Source organism: Odocoileus virginianus, unplaced genomic scaffold (genome assembly GCF_023699985.2).
Source record: "Odocoileus virginianus isolate 20LAN1187 ecotype Illinois unplaced genomic scaffold, Ovbor_1.2 Unplaced_Contig_1, whole genome shotgun sequence".
Taxonomy (NCBI): Eukaryota; Metazoa; Chordata; class Mammalia; order Artiodactyla; family Cervidae; genus Odocoileus; species Odocoileus virginianus.
Window position 1 is genome coordinate 5524107 of NW_027224318.1, and position 11504 is coordinate 5535610.

The following is an 11504-nucleotide window of genomic DNA, read 5'->3' on the forward strand; positions in this document are numbered from 1 at the left end:
TACTGGAGTGGGTTGCCACTTCCTTCTCCAATATATGTACATATAACCCCCCTTTTTGGATTTGGGTTTCTCCCCATTTAGGTTACAAGAGCATTGAGTAGAGTCCCCTGTGCTATACAGTAGGTTCTTGTTAGTTATCTATTTTATACATAGTAGAGTATATATGCCAATCTCAATCTCCCAATTCATCCCACCCTCTCCCCCTCTTTGTATCCATATGTTTGTTCTCTATATCCGTCTCTATTTCTGCTTTGCAAATAAGTTCATCTGTGCCAGTTTTCTAGATTCCACATATAAGTGATATACAATATTTGTTTTCCTCTTTCTGACTTGCTTCACTCTGTATGACAATGTCTAGATCCATCCATATTTCTTCAAATAGCACATTTTATTCCTTTTTGTGTCAACTGCCAATCCTGTATCTAGCAAATACAATCTTCAGGAATGAAAGTGAAATAAAGATATTCTCAGATGAAGAAAATCTAAGAGAACTGGTTACCAACAGATCTACCTTTAAAGAATGGCTAAAGGAAATTCATTAACCAGAGAGGAAATTATAACACAACAAGGATGGGTCTTTAGGAAAGAAGAGTGATAAAGTGAGTAAAAGTTAAGGTAAATAGAATACCATCTCCTCATGAATTTTTAAGATCATGTTTCATGGTTAAAGCAAAAACTGTACCATCATGTGATGTGAGTTCAATGTGCACAGAGGAAATACTTAAGCTATTTCTATTTAAAAGCGGGAGGATAGAGGAACCAAAATGGAAGAAAAAATTTTCAACTTGATAAAGTGATTGAAATGATAATACCAGTAAACTGGGATAGGTACACATGTATATTGCATTGAAAACTATAAAAAAAAAACAATAAAATAAACTATATGAAGAGCTGTATTCAAAAGCACTATAAATAAATAAAAATGGAATTTCTAAAAAATGCTCAGGTGTCCTACAGGAAAGCAAGAAAAGGAAAACAGAGGAATGAGAAACAAGATGAACAAACAGAAAACAAGTAATAAAGCAGCAGACTTAAGCTTTAATATGACATAATTACTTTAAATGTAAATGGTGTAGGAATAACAATTAAAAGAAATTAGCAGAGTAGATTTTTAAAAAACACCACCAAATTCTATGCTTTACACAAGAACCTCACTTCAAATTTTCATGTTGTTTTAAAGATTTATTCATTCTAAGCATAGTTTTATGCTTCTTACATCCACACACAAAAAACATGTTTTCTAAATAAATTACAAAATAAAATTACTTTATTTTATAATGAACATAAACAATAGTGAACTTGAAAGCAACCAAGCCTGGAACTGTGAAGGATCTTTTGCACCATCTAGTTTAATGGACTCATCATGGAAAACTTAGTTTAACAATATCCTAGACCAACAATTAATTTCTAGGTGACGCTAGTATACTTAAGATGGCAATAGTCTCATTACTCCTCAAGTCTATCCATTCCCTAGGTTGATCAAGGACAGTTGCAGACCTTTGGTCTTAATTCTAAGCCATGCAATAGTACAGTGGTAATTTCATTCCTCTTAGGCCTGGTAAGTTTTCACATATTTGAACATGCTGTCATATCTCCTTTTCAAGTCTTTGTTCTCTAAACCAGGTGTCCCCAACCTCCAGGATCTAATGCCTGATGATCTGAGGTGGAGCTGATGTGATAATAATAGAAATAAAGTGCACAATAAATGTAATGCATTTGAATCATCCTGAAACCATCCCCCCAACCCTGGTCCATGGAAAAATTGTCTTCCACAAAATCAGTCCCTGGTGCCAAAAAGGTTGGGGACTGCTGCTGTAAACTACAAATGTTTCTTTCATCCATTCAGCACAAGACATGGATCCAGCTCTTTTATTACCCACATTGCCTTCCTCTGGAAACACTCCAGAAGAATGCTTTTCTTAAAGTCATAAAACAAATCTTTAAGTATTTAAAAGAATCGAAAGTTTACAGAGTTTAATTTCTGACCACAATGGGATCAAACTAGAAATTAATAACAGAAAGATAGCAAGAAAGTCTCCAAATGTGTTGGAAAAAAAACACTTCTAATTAATTCTCCATAATTTCTACATGGTAACAATGAGCATGTGAAAATGGAAACTAATATATATACATATATATAATTTATAATTGCTTCAAAGAAAATGAATACCTAAGAACATATTTATTAAACATGTACAGGATCTGAGTGCAGAAAATTATACAAATTTTGGTGTAAGAAATCAAAGATCTAAATAAATAAATAAAGAGATATATTCATGGGAAATGCCAGATGAGTCATAAACTGGAATCAAGATTGCCAGAAGAAATATCAACAACCTCAGATATGCAGATGACACCACCCTAATGGCAGAAAGCAAAGAGGAACTAAAGAGCCTCTTGATGAAGGTGAAAGAGGAGAGTGAAAAAGCTGGTTTAAAACTCAACATTCAAAAAACCAAGATCATGGCATCTGGTCCCATCACTTCATGACAAATAGATGGGGGAAAAAATTGCAACAATGACAGATTTTATTTTATTAGGTTCCAAATCACTGCAAACAGTGACTGCAGACACAAAATTAAAAGATGCTTGCTCCTTGGAAGAAAAGCTATTGACAAACCTAGACAACATGCTAAAAAGCAGAGACATTACTTTGCTGACAGAGGTCCATATAGTCAAAGCTGTGGTTTTTCAGTAGTCATGTATGGATGTGAGAGTTGGACCATAAAAAAGGCTGAGAGCCGAAGAACTGATGCTTTCGAACTGTGATGCTGGAGAAGACTCTTGAGAGTCCCTTGGACTGCAAGGAGATCAAACAAGTCAATCCTAAAGGAAATCAATCCTGAATATTCATTGGAAGGACTGATGCTGAAGCTGAAGCTCCAATACTTTGACTACCTGATGCGAAGAGCTGACTTATTGGAAAAGACTCTGATACTTGAAAAGATTTAAGGCAGGAGGAGAAGGGGATGACAGAGGACGAGATGGTTGGATGGCATCACCGACTCGATGGACTTGAGTTTGAAAAAACTCTGGGAGATGGTGAAGGACAGGGAACCTGGCCTGCTGCAGTTCATGGAGTTGCAAAGAGCTGGACATGACTTAGCGACTTAACAGCAACAAAAACAACTGTGTTCATGGACTGGAAGATTAAACATATAAATGATGTCAATTCTCACCCAAACTGATCTATAAGTTTAATACTTTCTAGCAAGCGTTTTGCATCCATAGACAAGTTTATCCTAAAATTTGTACAGATGAGTACCAGCCCTAGAATAGCTAAATAAATGTTGAAGAAGAAAAATAAAGTGTGAGGAATCACTCTAACTAATAGTAACACATACTCTATAGCTACAGTAATCATAATAGTGTGATATTGGAGAGAGGATGGATAGACACATAGACCAAAGCAACAGAAGAGAGAACATCAAAATAGACCCACAGAAATATGCTCCACTGGTTTTTGACAAAGATTAAAGAAAAAAAATTCAAGGGAGGAAGGATAGCCTTTTTAAACAAACTGTGCTCTAGCAATTGGGCATTTTTTAGTAAAAAATTGAACTTGGATTTAAACCTCCAAACCATACATAAATATTAACTTAAAATGGACCACAGACTTAAATTTGAAATAAAACTTTAAAAAATTTAAAAGAAAACATAGGATAATATCTTTGAGACCTAAGGCCTGGTAAAAAGTTCTGACATATAATACCAGAGCCATGATCCATAAATAAGTTGGACTTCATCAAATTACAAATTTTGCTGTGAGAAAGCCCTTGTTAACAGAATGAAAATACAAGCTACAGATTGGGTGGAAAAATATTTGCAAACCATCTATCCAACAAAAGAGGCATATCTAGAATATATTATATAGAACTCACAAAACTTAATAATAAAAACAAGCAGTTCAATTAGAACATGACAAGACATTTAGCTAAAAAGGATATAGGCAGTTTCCCAGGTGGCTCTAGTGGTAAAGAACCCACTTGCCAATGCAGGAGACATAAGAGATGCGGGTTTGATCCTGGGTGGGAAGATTCCCTGGAGGAGGGCATGGCAACCCACTCCAGTATTCTTGCCTGGAGAATCCCATGGACAGAGGAGCCTGGCAGCAGGCTACAGTCCATAGGGTCGCAAAGAGTCAGACACAACTGAAGCGACTTAGCATGCATGCACAAAGACAATATACAGATAGAAAATAAGCACATAAAAAGATTTTCACCATTATTAGCCATAAGGGAAATATTGGGTTGGCCAAAAGGTTTCAATGAACATTTTGGCTAACCCCAATATAAACTAAAACCACAACAAGATATCACAATACACCTATCATGATGGCTAAAATTTTAAAAAGTAGTGAAAATATCAAAGGCTGACAAGGATGTAGAGAAACAATATATTCAGAACTTGTTGACTGGGAGTGTAAAATGTTACAGCCACATTGGAAATCTTAACTGAGTCTTATGAAACTAAACATGCACTTACCATACAGCTTAGAAGTTGCACTGTTGGGCATTTATCCCAGATAAAGAGAAAATTTTGTTCACACAATAATCAGTGAACAAATATTCACAGCAGCTTTATCCCTAATAGTTCCAAACTGGAAACCCTGGTGTCCTTCTTGGGTAGGAGGTATACAAATTCTGGTGCAACCATGCCAAGGAATACTAACTTAGCAATAAAGCCAGTGAACTATTGACACTTGACATTTCCAGAAACTTGGATGACTCTCCAAAGAAGAATGACCAAAAAAAAAATCCCAGATTGAGTGAAAAAGCCAATCTCCAAAGTAAAAAAAAAAACCCAATCCCAAAAAGTTACATCCCATAAAATTCCATTTTTACAACATTCTCAAAAAGACTAAATTATAGAAATGGACAGCAGATTAGTGGTTGTGAAGCATTAGGGAAGGAGAACAGGAGAGAAGTGGGTGTGGTCAAAAAAAGGGCAACATGAGGGATCCTTATAGTTATGAAACTGTTCTGTATCTTGACTGTGATGCTGGATGCATGAATCCACATATGTGACAAAATTGCATAGAACAATTCACAAACACACACACAAACGAAAAAGTAAATTGGGGAAATCTGAACCAGATAGGTAGATTGTGTCAATATCCTGATTTTGATATTGCACCATACTGCAGTTTTGAAAGATGTGGAAAGCTGGGTAAAATGTACATGGGATCTATTTTTTTCTTGCAACTGTATGTAAATACACAGTTATCTCAAAATAAAAAGTTTCATTAAAAATTCAATTGCAGGGACTTCCCTGGTGGTCCAGTAGCTAAGACTGACTCCCAGTGCAGGGGGCCCAGGTTCTATCCCTGGTCAGGGAATTAGATCCCACATGCCACAACGAAGATGGAAGATCCCGTGTGCCACAACTAAGACCTCGGTGCAGTCAAATAAATAGATTTTAAAAATCAGTTGCACTCTGTATATGGAAAGTGAACATGTGGAAACCAAAATTAAACACACAGTACCATTTACAGCCACTCTAAAGGAAATGAAATAGATGACACTCTAACCAAATATGTATAGGGTTGCTGAGTAAGTACAAAGAGGTGGCCCAAATCAGTTCTTTTGTGCTGTTTAGAATATTTTTATATCTTGATCATAGTGGTGGTTGCATGAATTCTGACATGGGATAAAATTGCTAGAGTGATACAGGCACACATACACACAAATTAATGCAGGTTAGAAAAATGGAGATATCTGAATTGGGCCTATAGTCTAGTCAAGAGTAATATACCAGTGTCAGTTTTCTAGTTTTAATATTATACTGTATCTATAGAAAATGTCACTAGTGGGGAACCTGGGTAAAAGGCACAAGGCCTTTTTTGTGCTATTTGTGCAACTTCCCTGAGTCTATAATTTTTTCAAAATAAAATGCTAAAAATAAATGATATGTGGCCAAGGAGAGGTTTCAGAAATGATTGGAGGGAACAGGCTCTGCACATGAATGAGGCAGGATCCAGTCTAGGGAAAAAAAAAGGTTTCTATGTAGCTTAAGTCTATATTCATATGGCCCCTTCTTTTTCAAATATTTTTGTTGTATTATACAAGTAATAGTTACAGATACACAAATGGATATACATACATATACATGGAAAACAAAAAGTATGTCTTTCTTCCTACTTCCTTAACCAGAGTAAATGATGTTCAATAATGTGACATTTATCTACCCTGATGTTTTTTATGCATTCATATTCATGCATGGTTATATTGTTGTGATCCAATAACCTAGGGCCTCTCAAACTCTCTCTTCTCCCCTAATCAGGTAGGTAGGACAACTGCTCAATCAGTGTATATGAATCTGCTGAGTTCCTTAAACATTTATAAAGATGTCACAGAGATATTCAGTATGACTCTGAACAGGCATTCTCAGAGGAATTAGTAAGGTATTCACTTAGGCCAGCCCTCCTTGTGAAAACTGGGATGAAATCTTCATGAATCAGCTTTTGCAGACGGCTTTTTAAAAGTCCTGACTGCAATGAAGCATGCACATTTCAATAATTCTGAAAATGTCATGGGGTTTAAATTGGATTTGGTTTAGAAAAAGATTAGATGAAACCACGAAAGGGCTTTAAAATCCAACAGCAGGTAAAAAGCAATGAATGAGGGCAAATGTATACCTGAGAAGACCTTGCGCAGCATCCAGGGCAAAGACAGACTAAGAGGAGTGCATAGAAATCACTATGGGATGAAAGGTAAGGACAATGGGGTAAAGAAGCATTCACGAAATACATATGAAAGGGGGGAAAATGAGCATGTAGGTTTGGTGAAACTCCACAGTGCAGAGTTACCAGAAAAAACATGAATTAAAAGTACAGTGGCTAGCTGGCCAGATTTTCTGCGGAGACAGTGAGGGAAAGGGTATGGTGTAAATGGGTAAAGCGCTCCGGGTGGGCCTTCCTTGCAGAATAGCGCATTCTGCAAAAGGATCCCAGGAAGGCAGCACCTTCCAAAGAAAGCATTCAAGCCCTCGGGTTCTCTTGGGAGTCCGGGAGTAGGCAGGGCTTCTCGGAGGGGCGGGTACCGGGGGTGGGGCTAAGTCATTGGCAGCAGATTTCTGGTACCCGACAAGGGGCAGGGCCATGCTAGGGGCGGAGTTGCTCAGGCGGTAGCCAATGTGCGTGCCGGCGAGGGGGCGGAGCTGTCCCTGGGCAGCTCAGGTGGGGCCTTGGCTGTGGCGGAGTCATCGGGAGCCAAGTCCCTGAGGAGAGACCGAAGGTGGGGCGCGGCGGGACAGGGCGGAGTGGGACGCGACTGCTGTTGGCCAGCGGCTCCAGGCCTCGCGTCCACCTGTCCGCCAGCTCGTGCTGAGGTCGGTCGGCGGGCCCACGCGGGCCTGGGCCCATGGCGGCGTCGGGGGCTCTGTCTGCCGCGGCAGCAGCAGCGGCCCTGTCGGGCGTGGCAGTGCGGCTGGCGCGCTCAGCCGCGATCCGCGGCTCGTACGGTGCCTTCTGCAAGGGGCTCACGCGCACGTTGATCACCTTCTTTGACCTGGCCTGGCGTCTGCGCATGAACTTCCCCTATTTCTACATCGTGGCCTCGGTGATGCTCAACGTGCGCCTGCAGGTGAGGATCGAGTGAACACCGGCTATTACCTCCGCCCGGTCGCGACGGTGGGGGCATCAGCATGAAGGATTACGGGTCTGGGGGCCGCCGGGACGCTCCGGGGGACGAGGAAGGGGCGGATCAGGCCTCCAGGCCCTAGACCTCCACGGAGGATGCAGCCACCGAGCCCCGACTCTGGCCAGCCACGTCGCAGCCGGTGACGAACTGCACTGAAACTCTCAAAATGGGTCCTTTCCATCGAACTCGAGAAAATTATCTGAATGCAGCCGACCTGTTGCCTCACTTTGGCCGAAGAGGGGAGCAGAAGGAAGGAACTCTTCAGTAGGAACATGAATGACTGACCCCGACCGAAAAGGTAGGAAGCCAGAGGTTGGACTTGTGGGCTGGAGGGAGGCGGTGGCCATGACATCTAGATGTCCAGGCTGCCGGGAGGTTTGGGGTAGACGAGGAAGGGACCTGAGGAAGCCAGCCTGGAAAGTTGCTGAGCCGAGAGCAGGCAAGACAGGGTGCACGCAGGCCCTCTGGACTCCCTTGTCATATATCCAAGATGGGGATGAGGGGCGGCTGCCTGGGCATCTCCAAGGGTCAGCCCATCACCTCGGCCCATGGCCCCGGTAGTGTCACCTGAACACGGGGGGATGGAGGGAAATGGCCCCGGAGAGGCCCAGAGATAGCCCTAGAAGAGGGCGCATGCTGGCCCACTTGTCCTCGACCCCTCAAGAGGCAGCCTGGAAGGATGGTTGTGTTCTTGGCCCAAGCCCAGGTCTGTCTCTTTCTCAGCCCTTCACAAGACTTCCTCCTGGTGGGTCTCTGGGACTGCTCTCTGCCTGCTCCTGCTGTCTCTGTTGCTCCTCTCCACCCTCCAAAGCTTTGAATCAGCGGACAGGGAAGAGTGGGAAAGACGTGTTCCTCCCAGCCCTGCCCCGTCTCAGCCACGCTCCCTCCACCTCCTACCAGTGCCCTCCTGGTGCCACAGAATGTGCTGCTCCAGTCCTGGACAGCCTCCAGCAGCCCCTGTGTCCCACAGGATTTGGGAAAGTGGGGGTCTCCTTGAGTGGAGGGCAGCTGTCAGGCTGGGTTGGGAGAGCAGTTGGAGAAGAGGCTTGTAGGGTAGGCGACAGCTGGGGAGACGGGGACGTCTCTGGGTGAGGAGGCAACTCTCAAGTCCCCATGTTTTTCTTGCAGGAACTGGTGTTATAGAAGGTGAACTGCCCCTTCTGTGGTCTTGTCGAGAGAGTCAAATCCCTGCCTGGGACACCCCTGACCCTAGAGCTGCCTGGGGAGCAGCCAAGAGAAGGGCCTGACCCCCCGAGGAGAGGAAGGGCCTTCCAGGCAGAGAGTCCGAGGGGAGGGGTGGCCTGGTGATCCAGTACTGGCATGAGGAAGGAAGGATGGAGCTAGAGACACTCTGGGGGAGCTCTGTTCTCCCCACCTGCTGGGCTCTGGGAAGGGAGACATTTGCCCTTGTCACATAGATCAGAAGTGGGGGAGCTGAACCTGCCTCTGGGCCTGCATTCCCCACCTGCCCCCCAGTCTCTGGGAGACTGGCACAGTGGGGTGGGGGAGGGGAGCACAGTCTCCCAAGGGACCTAGAGAGAAAGGCCCGTGGTAGGGAAGGTGGGGTGTGTGGCAAGTCACATGGAAGAACCGGGGGACAGTCTGAGCTGAGATGGTCACAGGAGAGATGAGTTTCAGAACCCCTTGGGGAGCAAGGCCCTCACACACAGTCAGGCCTCCCCACCCCAACCCAAGCCCCACCCAAGGCTTAAGCAGGAGTTCCTTGGTGTTGAGTGGCATAGGCCTCTCAATTTGGGTGGGGGTGTTGGCTGGCTCCTGGGGCCGAGTGTAACAGGAGGGAAGGGACACATGTGGGTGGAGTGGAGCTGAGATCCACGCATGACCCCGTGTCTCTGTCCCCAGGCTGCCCCTCCTGCTAGGATCACCCAGGAGCAGCTGCTCTGGATGGGCCTGCAGCGGTCCTGGCTGTGCTGCTGACTGGTGCACCAGGAGTGGCACTGAGGGGAGCCGGGAGAGGCCCTGGCCCTCACCCCCCATCCCAGATCCACATCTGCTCCCTCACTGATTGCTCGGGGTCCTGGTCCTCAGTTCCTGGGACTAAGAACCACAGCAGCCTGGTTGCCCCGGCACAGAGGGGCAGAGCCTCACACCATGTGCCCTCCTCAACCACCCGGGTCCCGGCTGAAGATCTCTGCCTGCTTCACCCCGAGGCCTGAGGCTGCACCCAGGCCACCACATGCCCCCCGCAGATTCCCACAGATGGAAGGGTCCTGATGGCTTCCTCCCTTGTGCCAAGTTGCCTCGAAACCCCTGGTCTTGGTGGCCCCTCCTCCACCCCAACTGTGTCCCTCCAGGACCACTTCTGGGAGACTGCCAGCCTTTGGACTGCATCCCTGGAGCTCTGGGGACAGCCTCTGAGAGACTGTGACATGGGGCTGCAGGGGAGGAGAGGAGCGGAGGACCAGGGGCCTCCTTGGGGCTGATGCATAAATGTGCCCTTTTCAAGTTTCGGTGACTGGATCCCCAGCCTCCTGGGCCAGCCTGAGAGGACCTGGGGAGGGCACTAGGGAGGGTCTTTACTTACTATGTGCATGCCTGTGTGTGAATGTGTGTGTGAGTGCGCATGTTGAGTGCATGTGTGAGTGTGGGATGTGTGTGGGGATATATGTGTGAATGTGTATGCACATGCATGAGGGCTTGAGTGTTTGAGTGTGTGGGTGTGTGTGTGGATGAGTGTGTGGGTATGAGTGCACAGATGTTTGTGTGTGAATGTGCGGATGTGTGTGTGTGTGTGTGTGAATACACATGTGTCAGGGTGCATTTGTGAATGGGTGTGTGTCTGTGCACAAGTGTGTGATTGCTTGTGCACACATGAGTGACTACGCGCTGCAGAGGGTGCAGAACTGTCTAGCAGGTGTGCAGTGCAGGATGGGCTCCCTGTCCTTCCCGGGCTTGTGGCTCTGTTGGAGCTGCCTGGGCCCTGGGAGGCTGCTTCCCAAAGTGGAGAAAGTATGTTGGAGATTCAGGGGCCTTGGGCTCAGAGACCCCTTGCCACCTGCAGAGAATCCCCCCTCCTTGTGGGGCTCTGGCTGGGGGCTGTCTGCCCCCAAAGACATTGGCTGTGGGAAGGTCGGGGACACGTCCTCAGCACGTGTTCCTGCCACTGCTTTTCTCACCATTTTGATCTCCAGTAGTTTGCTGCTTCTGCTCTCCCACCTCTTCCTCATCTCCCGACTGAGCCCCTGCTACTCTCTATGCACTTTATTTGCAGTCTGTTTTTCAGGCAGTGGAGCTTCTATACAATCACTGACTTGAATAAGACAACTTTTCCTTTTCTGTGTATGATGAACTCTGCACCAGTCAGCGCAGTCTGGTCAGAGAAATGTTCTTGTTTCCAGTGTTGTCAAATCTTGTGTCTAAGTTAATAAAAAAAAATCCTTTGAATTGAATAAACTAAAAACTGGAGTCCTCCTGTTTCTGGTGTGGTGTCCCCTTGGAGGAGAGGGGCTGGTGGTGAGCTCACCCTACTCTGGTGGCCAGAAGCTGGGGGAGGTGAGCGTCCTGAGGGCTACAAGTGGGTGAGGTCATGGCAGGGATGGTGGCCTGTTCAGAAGGTGCTCTGAGACAGGACTTGACTTGGAGCGCTGCCCCCATGATGAGAAGTCAGCAGCATATGCCTGGCCTATGATGTGGCAATTGTCCCAGTTTGTCCCATTCACAAACTATTTGAATAACGAGACAGCTAAGCGTTTCCTTTATTTTAAAGCCTGGTGTTAGAAAGCACTTAATTCAGTTGAACCCCAAGGATGGGCTGGGGTAGGTGAGGTGAAATGGACTATCTGCAGATCCTTTTGTGTCACCCAGAGGCCCCTCTGCAGCAGCAGGTGGCAGGGACCCATCACT

At 45.4% G+C, this 11504-nt stretch overlaps 1 protein-coding gene across 1 annotated transcript; it reads left to right on the forward strand.

Moving 5' to 3' along the window:
• The first annotated feature begins 7123 nt into the window (after positions 1-7123).
• On the forward strand, positions 7124-11061 carry LOC110137995 (small integral membrane protein 10-like protein 2A). Its single transcript, XM_020894725.2, has 2 exons — positions 7124-7938; positions 9504-11061. Exon 1 carries the CDS (start codon positions 7362-7364, stop codon positions 7596-7598), a length of 237 nt encoding a protein of 78 aa, XP_020750384.1. The 5' UTR covers positions 7124-7361; the 3' UTR covers positions 7599-7938; positions 9504-11061.
• Positions 11062-11504: the final 443 nt, after the last annotated feature.